Source organism: Chrysochloris asiatica, unplaced genomic scaffold, assembly GCF_000296735.1.
Source record: "Chrysochloris asiatica unplaced genomic scaffold, ChrAsi1.0 scaffold00071, whole genome shotgun sequence".
Classification (NCBI taxonomy): Eukaryota; Metazoa; Chordata; class Mammalia; order Afrosoricida; family Chrysochloridae; genus Chrysochloris; species Chrysochloris asiatica.
Genome location: NW_006408589.1, coordinates 11,808,437 through 11,825,058, shown reverse-complemented (window position 1 = coordinate 11,825,058; position 16,622 = coordinate 11,808,437). Strand labels below are relative to the sequence as shown.

General features: G+C 44.0%; 1 protein-coding gene across 1 annotated transcript in view; it reads right to left on the bottom strand.

Moving 5' to 3' along the window:
- The window catches only part of SLIT3 (slit homolog 3 (Drosophila)), a 939,392-nt gene that overhangs the window by 65,439 nt on the left and 857,331 nt on the right, over positions 1-16,622 (bottom strand). Inside the window, exons 24-25 of the mRNA XM_006864834.1 lie at positions 5,934-6,005; positions 4,520-4,683 (exon numbers count right to left, since the gene is read on the bottom strand). Coding sequence (XP_006864896.1) covers positions 4,520-4,683; positions 5,934-6,005 — 236 coding nt within the window. The remainder of the gene's footprint in view (positions 1-4,519; positions 4,684-5,933; positions 6,006-16,622) is intronic.

Genomic DNA, 16,622 nt, shown 5'->3' with positions numbered 1-16,622 from the left:
TAACCACTACGTTACCAGAGCTCCTTACCAGAGCATACTAGGCAAAACCTGTGTTTTGTAGTATCTGCAACTATTTGTGATCATTTGCACCAGAGTGTAGTAAGAACGTGCAAATGACCACACACGTAGTTGCAGATACTGCAAAACACAGTTTTGCCTAACCCCTAAGTTATAAATACATTACTGTACCTTGTTAATCTTTAGCTTTGACCTAATTTATAACAAAGATAACTTTATTAGGTATCAATGGTTTTTCAATGTTTCCTATAGCCTTTCTTACCAGTTATAACTGTAATATACAAGTATATACAGTCTTGGTTTATTTTTCTACTTGATGCTATGTGGTGAATACTGTTACATGGTGTTGTCTGGTTTTTATCTTTATCACTTGGTAATAATTGTACTTCATTGGCTTGTATCATGTTTTTGTGTTTGTATCATGTTTCCTCAAATATTTTCACACAGTGGCACCTGGAGGTTCTATTTGAAATCTAAGGTAAAAATAAAACTGCAACAAAGCTCTTAATGCACCAAATCTTTCCCTTATTCTGGATTATTCTTTAACAGAAATTCCTCGGTGTGCAATTATTGGGAGAAAGCATCCAAATATCATAAAAGAAAGATAGCCCATAAACAGCTTTATTTTTCCAGAATTGGCCTTTTTGCAGAAAATGGTTGCTCCCCATTGAGGCAGATGGTTAGATTGAGCGGCTCTAAGATTCCTTTTTAAATCCATGAGATTCCATGAATCTAAAATAATGGTGTTAAAAACCTGTGGTTGTTGTTAGGTGCCATGGAAATGATCCCTACTTAGAGTGATGCTACGCACACAGGATAAAACACTGACCCGTCCTGAGCCATCCCCACCATCATTGCTATGCTGCGTTCATTGTCACAGCACCTTGTCAATCCAGTTTGTTAACTCAAGAAGCAAGTACAACAAGTATCGTGTATTCACAAGTACTCTTGATGAACTAATGATAACAGTTGTGCCGGAGGAGAACAAATAAAGTGTTGAGGAAGGAGAAAACTCGAGATAGGCTGAGGATGTTCACCTCACTCCCCTGACAGACAGACTGATGGATAGGCAGACATTCTATCTTTCTCCTGCTGACCTGTTGAGTTGTTCCAACCAGAGCTACTTTCCTAGTGAATATATGCAGAAGTCCCATTAAAATTGGCAGGTCCCCTCGACTGGCGGATTCTCTGAGTGATACAAATGGCTAAGTGCTGGGCTTCCAACTGAAAGGTTAGCAGTTGGAGTTGTCCCAGAGGTGCCCCAGAAGAAAGTCCTGGCCATCTACTTTTGAAAATTCAGTTACTGACAAACCCCATGGCACACCATTCTACTCTGACTGATACACACCAGGAGTAGGAATTGACTTAATAGCACCTGTCTTTCTTTTATGTATTTTTAACCCCTTGGCAGTAAACCCTTGCACAGCACTAGTAGACTGGAATGGAAGACAATAGATCGGGATTGAGGGGGACAAAGTGACCCAATGGGAGGTGTCCATCTCCCTTTGTAATCAACTGGAAACAGGGAGATGGTTTTGCTGATGTTTACATCCTCAAATTCCCAAGAGAAGGTGGATAATAAATAAGTGACAAGAACAGATTGCACGCTGTCAGTGTGGGCACTTTTCTTTGCCCCGGGAGAATTGATTTTTAATAACAGCACAGATGACATGTGGCGGGAGTTGTCGCTGACACCGGAGTTTTGTGGGCCTCGATAAATCACATCAGTCTGGAAGCTCCGGGATGGACCAGCTCACTAGGTGCTGTTTGCCTATTGCCATGGGGTCCTGATACGGGTCCTAGGGCACCGGGTTAGGAAGCTAGAGTTTGCAACTTCCTGGCTACTGGACCTTGGGCCAATTACTTCCCCAATCTGGACCTCAGTTTTCCCAACTTTAAAATGGGCATAATCTTCTCACCAATACAGTAAAGATTAAACGGCCGTGAAAAGTCCCACAGAATTACAGTTCTCACTATTCTAGTAACAATGGGCAAGAAGGTGATAGATGGAGAATCTGGCTTTTCCCTTCTCATGTGAACATCACTCAAAGGATCTTCCTTCACCAACACAATGGGTGCCAGATGGACAGGAATAAAAATTAGGTGACAACTGGATCTTGAGTTGGGGGTTGTGGAGTGCTATGTCTGTTCTTGTAAACTGTGATCTGAGAACAGTAACAACAACAACAACAACAACAACAAATCAGCACAGATGTCTTGTGAGCAGAAGGAAGAAAAATTCAAATGAACTTAAAATTAACGGAGTGCTTTCTGCTTTCCGCAGAAGGAAGGTTTGCAGAGGTTGCTACCTGAATCCTGAGATAACTGGATGATGCCAAAATTATCTGCCCTATTGCTTCAATTTAAAATACAGAAAATATTATTGCACAGGGAAGTACATCTAAAAATAAAAACAAATATTAAGGCTCAAAGAGATGAGCAAAGGATATTAACAGACAAATTTATAATACAAATGAAAAATACATTTTTGAGAAAAAGTCTGATATTCAAAGACAAACAAGATAAATGGATATATGTTGCTATTGTTAAGTGCCTACCACTTGGTTTCGACTCATAGTGACCCTATGTAGGGATTCCGAGGAGCAACTTGTGAGTTTGAACCGCCAACCTTGTAGTTCAGTGCTTCTCCTATAGCACCACACCAGGACTCCTAAATGATACATACATAATATGTAAGTGCCGTTGAGTTGGTTCCAATTCATAGTAACCCTGTATAGGGTTTCCAGGGAGCCGGCTTGTGAGTTTGAACTGCTGACCTTGCGGTTCAAGCCAACCTTGTGCTTGGAGTGCTGTTGTGGCGCTGCAGGATAATACACTGGACTGCAAGGTCAGCTCAAACTGCAGCTTCTGCTCTTCAGAAACCCTACACAGGGTTGCTATGAATCAGAACCAACTTGACAGCACTTAACAACAACAATGTATATTGCTTATTGAATTAACAATGATTAAAAAATAAGATCAAGTAAAGATTGAGTGTATGCTGGTCTCGTCCGCTAGAAGTGAAAAAGCATACAAATGAGCCTACTGTGAGTGTTCAAGTGGCCCAAAGCCCTTTTGGAGATTAATTTGACATTATGTGTTAAGGCCTTAAAAATGACTACCTATTTTGGCTCAATAATTTTCCCTTTTCTGAATCTTACGTAGGAACATAATTTGAAATAGGGTCAGACCTTTATGTACCAATAAAAACAAACCAATAAAAAGACCACCAAACCAAATCAGTTGCCCTCGAGTTGACGCATGGCAACTCCATGGGTATCAGGGCAAAACTCAAGAGGGTTTTGTATGGCTGAGTTTTGGAAAGTAGATCACCAGTAGCTAACCAAAAGGTTGGCAATTTGAATTAATAATAAGAAAAATAGAAATATTCTAACCATTCAAAACCAGAGTAATGGTGAAATAAGTTGTTGAAATATTTCCAGTTGTATTCTACCAATTCCTGGAGCTTTGTTTTTTTGTCAGTGCCTTCAGTTTGGTGGTCAACAGTGTAGAGTCAGAAAGACCCGGGATTCTCCTAACTTCAGGATCTTCAGGAGAAGTCATTTAATCTTGTTAAAGCTCAGTTTTCTCATCTTTCTAAAATGAGGGTAATATTAAAGTCTATCCCTCAGAGGTGTTGGAGATTTAAATAACTTAATACATGAAAAATGAGGGTTAAATGAAATGATACATTAAGAAGAACTTTAGCTTAATTCCTGCCATGTGATAACACTCAGTAGTACTTTGGAGCTAGTACTATAATGATGCAGTCAGTAAAATCACCTGTATGAAAGTTTGCTGCAGTAAAATAGAAAAATGCTTATGTTCTAATAGTCCACTCTGCAAAAATATCTGCCGAAAGATATCAGTTAGGAAACAGGCAGAAATGGCAGCAGAAGGACCGGGCGTGGGGGTGGAGGTGGGAGTGAAGGGTGGGAGGTGGGCAGTAGGGGGGCGGGGGAGGATAACAGGTGATTGGTAGCTACAGGTCAGTATCAGCTTCAGCACCTGAGTCTCTTTGTGTAACCCAAGGAAGAGATGTTTGTGTTGTTAGGGGCTACTTAGACAATTTTGATTCATACGACTGACTCCACGTGACAGAGTAGAACTGCCCCATAAAATTTTCCAAGTTGTTATTTCTATGGAGTCCTGTTATGGCACTGTACAATAAGCACTGGACCATAAGATCTGTTGGATCCACAAGGTTGGCAGTTCAAACTCACCAGCCATTTTTTGGAAACCCTATTACAGGGTCGCTATGAGTTAGAACCAACTCTAGGGCACTTAACAACAATATTTTTTATGGGATCACCAGGCCTTCCTTCTGCTGTGTGAGTTCAAACCACCAATCTTTCAGTTAGCAGCTGAGCTGCTTAAACCATTGCACCATCAAGGGCTCCTTGAAGAAATAGATCGGGTGATGGCTTCCAAACTCACATCTGTTGAGATGCCCAGCTCTGACCTTGCGGGGCTGGGGAGGGTTGTAGGAGGTAGCACCTACCTTTGCACTGGAAGCGGTGAGTGGGGGTTGTAAGCAGGAGCCTGTCAGCCATGGGCTCGGGGCTACTGCAGCGAGCGATGCCCGGTTCCTTGTAGCCCGCCTTCACCCACTCGGATAGCCAGCGCAGACTGCAGTCACAGTGGAGAGGGTTGGTTCCCAGTGCTCTAGGAGACGGAACAGGATGTCAAGCTAAGTTAGGTGGTGTCTGGCATGGGGGTCTCACCTCTGAGGCTTTGCTTTTCCCTGTCAAAGTCAATCCTCAGCTCAACCCCCAACCCAGACATTTCTAGGAGGCTTCCTGGACCTTTGGTCATTGGATGAGGCAGCTCCCTTGCCCTGCTGAAAGGTACATTGGAAGATGATCTGTCCTGAGATGGCTTTGATACTCAGCAAACTAGGAAGCAGTTTGAGACCACTCAACTTACAAATGCAAGGAAAAAGAGGAGACATTCCAAAGTGGTGTCCAGGAAAAAAAAAAAAACTAGAATCTGTATTTATTTTTAAACACATGCTTTAAAATGTTAACCTTTAATGTTTTATAACACATACACATTATATTACTATTGTAGTGTAAGTTACTTTTGATAAGTGCTCTGGAGTCAATTCTGACTCATCGCAACCCTGTATAGGGTTTCTGAGGAGCAGCTGGTGGATTTGAACTATTAACCTTGTGGTAGTTACTGTAATCAAAGGCTTGTGCTTTACCCACAGTGTGCCATACCAGGACTGCTGTAGTGTATGGACATCATATAAAAATAAATTTGTATAGAATAGGAAAACAAGCTAAAAAAATTCACTGATAGAGGTATGTGATTAAGAAAACAAAAACAGTATAGATGCCTGATCTGGGAAGATGGACTGGCCCGAGAATTAGGAAACCTGGGCTCTAGTCTAAGGCCTCGCTGATTTGACAGGGCTTCAGTTTCCTCTCTGAAAAATGGAAATGGAATATCTCAGACAGGATGGCTCAGACCATGCAATTTGGAGTCACACAACCTTGGAATTGAATTGGGTCTCTGTCACTTACTAGCTTGGACAAGTTCCTTAACCTCCCTGAGTTTCAAAGTCAGCATGTATGAAAAGGGGATAAAACTGACTTCTTATTGTAAGGGATAAATGAGCTAATTAATCTAAAGGGTTTAGGCCATTAGTAACTGTTTTGTGTTAATTATTGTAATCAAAGGCTTACATGATTTACATAATTGATGATGCCACTAAAGGCCATCTCTAACAGGTAACAACAACCACAACAAAACACCCTGCACAACATGAGTAACTTTTTAGAAAGCATACTGCCCACATACCAGAAGAAACATTCACCACAGCATTAACAGAGATGGACGGTATTGTCTCTGGCACTATTCAGAATTACCATGTTGAGTGGATGCACATTGGGAGGAATATGGCTACTTACAGATGAGAAAGAGATGTCAAGTCATTGAAGGAGCCTTCGGGGACGCTGGAAATGTCGTTGCCATGGAGGGTTCTGAGGCAGAAGGCACAGACCAGAAGGTTAAAACTCATAGTAGTTGTGAACGCAGCACCCTCCCGTGATCTCCCAGCTTGGCCCAGGCACCCTCCAGCTTTACTTGGAATCCCATTGCTATTTGCAGTGGTGGCAGCTCATGAATGTTTCTGTAACACATCAGTAGCAAGGATGGAAGGGGCAGCGTGTGTGGGGAAGAAGATGGGCTTATGAATCTGACTTGCTTAGGATGGAATCACCAATTAGTCCCTACTAATTGGTGATTACTAATTACTAATTGGGCATTACTTTTGCACCTGAAAACCAGAAAGACCTATCTACCTAATGGAGTCATTGGAGGTTTAGATATAACGTGAAGATTTGTGGTTGAGAGTCAGGCTGCTTATGTTTAAACCCTGACTCTGCCACTTTCCAGCTGTGTGACTGTGAGCAAAGTTACTTAACCTCTCTGTGCCTCAATTTCCTACTTCAAAATGTGAATGAAGGCAATATGGTTTGCTGTAGAAGGTTGTTGTGGATGAGCTAATCTATGTAGAGAGAGCATGGTGTTTGTTGAATTCATATTTGGGAAGTAATATTGATATTATGAAATGTTATTGATAGTTTGGAAGTAAGCCTGGGACAAATCAAAGAGCTCAAGAAATTGGTTCTCTTTATATTCATCTGAAAAAGTAGCTGGTGGATTGAGAAATACTGTCAATCCCAGCTCAGGTGGTACAGGGAGCCGACTCAGCTCCTGGGGAGATTCCCTGGAGCTGGATACTTGTCTTTATGGAACAGGGTTTGGTGATAAACACATGGGTCTGGGTGTGACTCATGTGTATCTTCTGAAAACACGTCCAAGGGGCCAGGCAACCTGCTTGGTTTCAAACTTTTACCTCTCCACTCTGTGGTGTAGGCACCAAAACAACACAAAGTCAATTGTCATGGAGTTGGTTCTGATTGCTAGCGCCCCTCCCCATGTAAGTCAGACTGGAATTGTACTCCATAGGGTTTTCAATTGCTGCTTTTTTTTTTTTTTTTTTTTTTTGGTCTTTTTTCTGAGATACCTCTGGTGGATTCTAACTGCCAGCCTTTTGGTTAGTAGCCAAGTACTTAACCACTTGTGCTCCCCAAGGACTGGGAACTATTCTCACTTGCAAGGTGGTGGCATATGTTAAATTTTCAATAAATGACTGTAGAATAGGTCCATGCAAAGACTGAATGAACACTGTCCCATTGCTCAAGTAACAACATGAGAGAATCTACAATTTATGGATTATAACCGCCATTGAAAGCTTAATCATCAAACTGCATTAAAAAAAAAAAAAAATCCCCAAAGTGATGATTCACTTCGGACCTGGCTTAATATTATAAAATGGAAAGAGGGTGAAATTCACAGACACTCAAACACTTTTTGAATGACTGCTAGGCACCCTTTGGATGACACTAGCCCTGTCTAATGAGAAAGCACTCTTACGGGTTAGGACTAATAACTGGAACCAGGCAGGGAGGTCTAGCAAAACAAAGCCATGATTAGTGTTGACAGTGGAAGCGTAAACAGGATATTAACTAATGAATCTGCTCTTTTGTTTTCCTTTTAGCTGATGCTAGCCTGCCTTGGGTATTCAGCTGAAATTTAGACACGAGCTTAATTACACGTAATTTAGAACAGTGGCTCTGAAACGTAGCATGGATTACAGCTAGGAGAACTATGTAGATTCCTGAGCTCCATTCCCAAAGATTCGGATTCAGTAGGACCCGAGAATGGACATTTCTAACAAGTCCCCAGGCGAGGCTGATTTTGTTGGTCTGCTGTCTAGTAGGTCATCAGGCTTTTCTTTCTGTCCATCTTAGTCTGGAAGGTCTGCTGAAACCTGTTCCACGTTATAGCCAATGAAAACCTCCACTGACAGACATGCATTGGATGAGAACGGAACCCCAGTCTCTTATGAAAGGTGAGGATTCTACCACTGAACCAACACTGCCCACACATCTCCTCTCCTCCTCCTCCTAGTAGTCCTCCATTGTCTTTCTCATCATCAGCTCCTCCTCCTCTGGGGTGAAGGCTGTCCTCAATTCTCAGACAACAAGCACAATGGGCAAAGGGTGAACAGTCCTCCAAAGAGCATCCATGGTGGCTCCTCACCTCCTGGGGAAGAAGGGGCAAGAAGTACTTCTATCTAGCTCTGCAACAGCATCTGATCATCTAGTTCTGTCTCTGCAACAGCATCTGATCATCTAGTTCTGTAGTTATTTATGAGTCACGCTGGCACTTGCCTGCTATTGACTTGGAAGACTTGATGGCAGCTTGCTGTTTTGCAAATGTACCCAGCCCCATTGTTAATTATTTTCGAATGAGGCCTGGGCCCCTGGAGGGGCTCTAAGCACTAATTTAAAAACACCAAATGACCCAAATGCAGCATCAGCGCTGGGACTCCTGTGAGTCATGCTCCCATTTATTATGAGTGGGGCCGCTGAGATCTCTGTAACTGCAGAGTAGCGGGGACTGTAATTTACTGGGATGGTGCTGAAGAAATCTGCCTACACTGCAGGTTCTCACTGCGGCTTTGACCACGTTAGAAGATGCTAGGAAAGTAAAGCAAAAGAGCCCTCCCAGGGAGCCCTTACATTCCTTAATTTCTCTCTCCCCTTCTCTCTTTCATCTCCCAGAGGCTGGGCAGGCAAGCAACCTTTCAAATCCGAAGGCCTCATCTTCAAGCACTTGGGCCTCATTTTCTCCTCCTCCCCTTCTCTTATCCTGCGGAGTTGATTCTGAAGCATGGAGACCCACAGTGTTTACATGGCGGTGACCTTTTAGAAGCAGAGCACCTGGTCTTTCTTGCAAGGTGCCTCTGGTAGGTACGAACTGCCAATCTTTCAGTTGGTAACCCAGTGCTTAACTACTTGTATTAACCAGAGTCTCCTCTTCTGGCTTTTAACTCATTACTATCAAATGGATTCCATCTTATATCAACCCTATGTGATAAGAGTAGAACCGCCTCAGAGGGTTTACAATCTGTCCTGGTGTGGTACTGTAGGATAAGCACTGGGCTGAAATGTCAGTTTGAATCTCCAAGTCAGTTCAAACTCACCAGTTGCTCCTCGGAAATGCTATACAGGGTTGCTATGAGTCAGAACTGACTTGACAACACTTAACAACAACAGTCTTTACAGAAGCAGATCTGCAGGAGCACACCTTTCTCTCATGGAGTGGCAAGTGGATTTGAAGCTCTGATCTTTCAATTAGAGCCAAGTGCTTAACCACTGTGCCACTAGGGCTCATTTCTGACTCTTGTTGCTGTTGTTGTTAAGTGCTGTAGAGTCAATTCTGACTTGTAGCGACCCTGTATAGGGTTTCCAACGATCAGCTGGTGGATTTGAAGTGCTGACCTTGTGGTTCGAAGTCCAGTGTTGAGCCTATGATGTTAAAGGCTAACTTGGGGATTTGAGGGCTCAGGTAAGGGCACACGTAGAACATTGGGACGTAACCTTCCTTTCCCGCTGCCGGTACCTTGGATCTCTGAGCTCTTATGGGCGTACAGCTTATCCTGAATGTGGATTAGGAAAGGTGACTTAACACTCTAGGTAGCCTGGCTGTTAAGAACGAAGACTCTTCAGTCAGACTGACTGGTCCTAGATCCCTTCTCTGATACTCATTGGCTATGTGAACTGGGATAATTGACTTTACCTTTCTGTCTCAGTTTTCTCATTTCTAAAATGGGTGAATTCAGAGTCTACTTTTAGTAGGAAGGAGTCCTCTTGGCTCAGTGGTTAAGCGCTTGGCTGCTAACTGAAAGCTCAGCAGTTTGAACCCAACAATCCCTCTGTGGGAGACAGATGTGGCCATATGCTTCTGTAAAGATTATTGCCTTGGCAACTCTGTGGACACTTAGACTCTATTCTATAGCATTGTTATGAGTTGGAATTGAGGGCAGGGAATTACAGGTTAGTTTAAGGAGGAATCTTCTAGGTGGTGCAAACAGTTAACAAGCTTTACTGCTAATGGAAAGATTGGAGGTTCAAGTCCATCTAGAGATGCCTTGGAAGAAAGACCTGGCAATCTACTTCTACAACAACAGCTTTTGAAAATTCTATGGAGCACAGTTCTACTCTCAACACATGGGCACTATGAGTTGGAGTCCACTCAAGTTAGCAATTGACACTTTTAGGAGATTTCATTTTTAGGGATGTACGAGTCCTGGTGTGGCGCTGTGGGTTAATGTGCTGGACCGCAAAGTCAGTTTGAACTGCAAGGCTGGTGGTTCCACTCACCAGCTGCTCCTTGGAATCCCTATACAGAGTCGCTATGGGTCAGAACCAACTCTATGGCACTTAACAACAACAACAAAGGTTACTTATCATCAATCCCTTCTTTTTCTGTGATGATTCCTTTCTTTTGCACTGGGGTGTCATCCTCCTAAACTCTCAGGCCAAGTGGATTCCCCCCATGACCAGAATTATGGCCCAGATTTGCCTAATTAGAGTCATAATGATTGGTTTGTAATATAAGTAAGCCAATGAGGGCCTTTCTATGATTTCTTCAGTTTCATTTTGTAGGGCTGCTAGGCAGCTAGACTGTAAGCTTGCAGCCTCTCTCAGGTCCTCTGTGCCTTGAATGGAGAAAGACTGCCCAAGAGTGAAGTCCATCCAGAGGAAAGCTGGGCTGTGAGACAGAAAGACATGGTCCTGAGAACATCAGTGGAATCCTCTGCATTCTGCCATGCCTCGTGTCCAACATCTAGCACTGAAGTGCTGAGTCAGTGCATTTTCTTTCTATGCTGATTTTCAGGTTAATTTGAAAGATTTCTACTAGCCTGCTTCATAAACTAATTCTAAGTGTTAAAAGATAGGATGCAAGTGGTTTATATGATGCAGGACTCAACCCAGGGCCTGCACTTACCTGTTTATTTACTTGTTTATTTCTCATTGTACACCATGAGCTACCTGGCGGCAGGGGCTGTGTTTTAGTCACTATTTTTATACCTATAGTAGCACCTAGGAAGTGTGGTGGCTTTATAGGGTAAGCACTGGACTTCAGACCATTTAAAGCCGGTGGCCATTCCATGGGAGAAAGATGAGGCTTTCTACTCCCACAAAGATCGATAGCCTCAGAAACCCTATATGGGGTCACTATGAGTCAGAACTGACTCCACAGCACATAACCACCACCACCGCCCTCCTGTTGTGTTCTGTGAGATGTCTTCATATTCACATGTGAACATGTGTGCATGCACACACGCACACACAAATACAAAAGCACATACACTCTCTCTCTGCTTCCCAGAACACATCTTGGCTTTTGTCTATGGCTGAACCTTGATGCTAATTCCTCTCCTATCCTCAAACTCTCCACTTTCTTGTGTCCCTAGTCATTTCTGAAATTTTAATAAAAAATAACAGCACCCTTTAAAAAAGAAAAACAAACAACTAAGTCAAACTAGTTGCCAATGAGTTATTCTGACTCATGGTGAACTCATGTGTTTCCGAGTGGAGTTATGCTCCACAGTGTTTTCAAAATTACAATCTTTCAAAAGCAGATTTTCCAGACTTTATTCTGAGGTACCTCTTATGGATTTAAACTACCAAACTTTTGGTTGGTAGTGGAGCACTTAGCCACCTGTGCTACTCAGGGACTCCTAATAAAACCCTTTGAAATGAAGTTGTTGTTATGTGCCTTGTGTGCCGTGGAGTTGGTTCCAACTCATAGCAACCCTGTAGAGGGTTTCCAAGGAGCAGCTGGTGAATTTGAACCTCTGACTTTACAGTTCAAACTGTCCTTGAGGTTTAGTGCTTATCCTATGGTGACACACAAGGTCTTCCTAACTACCACCAAATGATCGGATTGTTGTTGTTCTTAAGTGCTGTCAAGTCAGTTCTGACTTAGTGACCCTGTATAGGGTTTTTGAGGAGCAGTGGTGAGTTTGAACCTCTGACCTTAAGGTTCAAACTGACCTTGTAGTCCGCGGGATTAACCCGCAGCACCACACCAGGATTGGGTGGGGTCATGCAAATAGCTGTACAGGACTCTCTAACACCAGGATTGGTTAGTTTTGCCATCTGCTAGGTTAAAAAGAAAGCCATTTGAACTGCAAGGTTGGCGGTTCAAGCTCACCAGCTGCACCTCGGAAACCCTATACAGGGTTAGAACTGACTTGATGACACTTAACAACAACAGGTTAAAACACAGGTTAAAACACTTAACAACAACAAGTTAAAACACGTTTATAACAACAGGTTAAAACACTTAACAACAACAGGTTAAAAACAAAGGAGCTCTGATAGATAGCACAGTGGTGTTGGGCTGCTAACTTCAAAGTCAGCAGTTTGAAACTACCAGAGGGAAAAAGATGAGGCTTTCTGCTCCCATAAAAGATTTACAGACTCAGAAACCCTATGCAGGGTTGCTATGAGTCTGGACCGACTCCACGGCATATAACTACCAACCGCCACCATCTACTATTCTGTTTCCTCAACTGTAAAAAGAGGAACATTTTAGGACCTGCCTGCTAGAGTTGTGATCACAAGTCAATAAGATATGTATCTGGTTTAGTACACTTTTCAGTGCACAGTTCCAAAAAAACCCCAAAACCAAACAGGGTGCCAATGAGTCTGTTCCTATTCATGGTGATCCTATGAGTTAGAATTAAAGTGCTGCTCCATAGGACATCACCAGATCTTTCTTCGCAGCTGCGTTATGTTGAATCAGTTCCGATTCATAGCAACCCTACACTGTATAGGGTTTCCGAAGCCGTAAATCTTTACAGGAGCAGAAAGCCTCATTTTTCTCCTGCAGAACAGCAGGTAGATTCAAACTGCTGACCTTGTGGCTAACAGCCCAACACACAACCCATGAAGCTCCAGGGGCTTAAATCTCAAAATCTCTGTTCTAATTCTTTTGAAGTCTACAAGATACTCAGAATCTTGTGAATACAGTGTGAACTAACTTTTTCAAATCCCTTGTATCTATGGAATTAGGAATCTTATAAATGCTCATGTTTATGGTTCTAAGGAGAATAACTGGCTGTCTTCAATAGTGCACAGTGTTAGAGAGAATCCCTGGAGAACCCAGAAACACACGCCTGTTATTGATGGCCCACCCCATGCTGACACTAGGGGTCAGCATGCCAGGGAGACAGTCAAGGGTAGCAAATGCTAGTTTATTGAGTGCTTGCTAAGGTCAGGTACTGTCCCAGCTTCCCTGTAAACATTATTGTACATTTCATTCTCACAGCAACTCTGGGACACAGGTTTACTTATCCCATTTTACCTCTGGGAATGCTGAAGTGAGGTCCCTCCCTGGCCATTGTCATGTAGCTGATACACGGCAGAGCTGGGATCCAAACTTGCCTCTGTATAATTCTCTACTACTGACTCCACTGAATCAGTACAGGAGAGTTTCAGAGGACCCATGCCTTTTGAGTATAGCTGCTTCATCTATTTGCTTCCCTACTAATAGTCAGGAAAGAGAGAGGGAAAAAGAGAGAGAAAGAGAATGAAAGACAGAGAGAGAGAAATGAGTGTGTGTGTGTGTTCATGGGTTTGGGGCTCTGTGAATTTGAGGTCCTGTAAGTGACTTCCTAGGGCAGGGATGGCTGGCTAGCTTCAAAGGGAAACCTTTGGATCTCTTGTCCCAGGCCCATAGGTGGCACTCTGACACTGTCCGCTGAGAAAGTCACTAGCTAGTCCTGTGTCCCTGGTGAGGGAATGAGGGAGCCTCTGAAGCTTCTGAACACATAAGATCTGGGGGTGCCTATAACGGGTCTGGGCTCCAGGCTGCTGTGGGTTGTGCACATTGGTTGGGCCTTGAGGCCATCTTGAAGCCCAGTGCATTCTAATTGGTGTCTTGGGAAGGCTGGGATCTGGGAAGCTGGAAAAGTTTAGGAAACATGATCCAACCATAGCTTTGCAAACTTACTGAGGGTAAGCAAGAGGCACATCTACCCAGGAGATCCCCCAAGGGAAAAGGCTTCAGCTTTGGAATCCCAACCGTACTGCTTACTAGCTTTGGGACAGGGTCAAGCTCTTCTAACTCTCTGAGGCCCAGTCTTCACACCTGTAACGTGGGAACTAAGGAGACTTAACCTCTTTTGGCAATGTTTAAAAAGAAAGGTAAATAAAAAGCCAAACAGAATGCCTGACCCATAGTCCATGGTCTATTGGAGTTAGCATACAGTGGGGCTGAGTGAGAAGAGAGGGAAAATTAGCTCTGGAATTAGTCCCGATTTCTAGGAAAAACAGATGGGAGAGTAGGAGTTCTACCCCCGTGCAGGCTGGTCACTACTTAACATGCTCAGCTGTTAACAGAAAGGGGAAATGTTCAAGACCACCCAGAGAAGTGACTTATAAGAAAGTCTTAGCAATCTAATTCTGAAACACCAGTCATGGAAAGCCCTATGAAGCTCAGTTCTACTCTGACACACATGGCGTCACCGAGTCCGAGAGGATTCAATGGTAACTGGTTTTGCAGTGCAGGTTGGCCTGGTGCCCCAGGCCTCTTAATCCAGCCCCCCTCCCTCTTATTAGTGTTAATCTAGCACATTTCAGGGCTGGCTATCTGAGGGCAGGGTTGGAGGATCTGGAAATTCACTCGGAAGGGAAATTCAGGACAGTAGGTTTAAGAGATGCCTCTACTTGGGAACACATTTGACTCTCTTGGAGGATCTCTTTAGGTCTCAATTTCCAAGTCAATTTCCCCATGTTAACCAAAGAAAATACAAAGATTATATTTCCTCGTTATCTCAGAGCTTCTCTGTCAAGACTATGTGGGTGAGGTTGGCATGCACCTTGATTGGCATGCACATAATATAGCAGGGCAGCCTCTACCAGCTCTGGGGAGAACAGGACCATTACTGGTGAATGTGACTTTGGAATGAATGACCTATTAAATGGAGGTGTCCAGGCTGCCCTAGCAAGAGTGTGGGTCAGCTGGCTAGCGTGTACATCCCTGGGGCCAGGACTGAAGGAGGAACCTGGGGCAGGAAGGGTGGTGAGGTGGGGGACGGGGCTTGGGCCCTACCTTGTAACCATAGGGGCAGGCACAGCGGTACCGCTCCACAGGATCCTGGCTGCACGTCCCGTTGTTTTTGCATGGACTGGAGATGCAGGCATTGCACTTGGCCACAATGTTGATGTCCACTGGCCCTGGGCAGCAAAACCACAGACTAATTGTGGCAGGTAACCAGGTGAGGTCGCTCTGACAGCTCCCTTCCCCTCTGCTCTGGCCTTTTCTAAGCCAGCTGCCAGGATCCCGCCCCTCCTTCCCGCCCTTCTCCACACCCAGAGGGCAGTTGACTTTCCTCAGACAGCACATGAAGTCCATCAAGAGCCCCATTCATTCAGCAATTACCCACTGAGGAAAAATCACACCGGGACATCATTTGGAGTCAAATCAATTACTGTAATTAGCTTGATCTGATTTGGGTACTAATCTGCAAAGAGTGCACCCTGATTAGGAACACCCTTGTGCAGCTTTTCCAATTCCAAAAAGCTCTGGGTCCAGGCTCCAATGTACCTCCTGTTCTTCTGCCACCAAGCACCTCTCTCCAGAGCACAGTCTATGCCAGGCTAACGAGGGTGTGGTACCAGACGACACCCTCCTTCCAGAACCCTTGAATTGGCAGGAGGAAGAAAGAGCTCTCCCCAGAGCAGACAACAGCGATATTGATGACAAAGGTCAAACTGTGATCAGGTACATGTCCATCCATGACATTTTAGACTCCATCCTGCTCTCTTCAGCTGCAACGGCTGGAGGGAGATCACAGTCCACACACACAGCTTTGTGAAGGGGGCTTCGTACTCTCGATGCTGTCAAATTAGACAATTAGCCCTGGATAAAGCAGCCCTACTTGACACCAGAGGCTGCTGGTGGTTCAGTGGTAGAATCCTCACCCTCTAATGTACATTTCACATGTGGCACCTGTCAGCCAAAGCTTGCATGCTGCTATGATGTTGAACAGATTTCAGTAGCACTTAAAGACTAAGACAGACTAGGAAAAAAAGTCTGGCAACCTAGTTCCAAAAATCATCAGCCAATGAAAACCCTATGGATCCCAACATTCGGATCATGGGGCTAGTGGCCGGGCCAGGCAGTGTTTTATTCTGGCAAGGCATGAGTGAGAGCCGACTGGAGGGCAGCTAACAACAAGACTTGAACTGTTCACAGGGATAACAGTCATCAGTCTGTGGGTGGAGTACACAGATGGCTTGATGGGGAATCTATAGCAGCCCTGGTTTCACATTAGAATAGGGTGTTCAGCTGTTCTGATTGACCAATGATGGAGAAGGGTCCTGCCATACAGAATTTTTAGGGCTAAACCCAAAGAGGTCTCAGGCAAATTGGGGTGACTTGGTTACCTTACATTAGAACCAGCCAAGAAGTTTTCAAACTCCCCATGCCCCAGTTGTCCCCAACAAACCAAATTTACCATAATCTCTACAGTGGGACCCAGGCATCAGTATTTTTTTACAGCTCTTCAAGTGATTCTAAAACATACAACCAAGTTTAAAATCCACTGTTTTTGGGCTTTTTAAGGAGCTCTGGTAGCGTAGTGGTTACGAATCGGGCTGCGAACCGTAAGGTCAGCAGTTCGAAACTACCAGCGGTTCCGCGGGAGAAAGATGAGGCGTTCTGCTCCC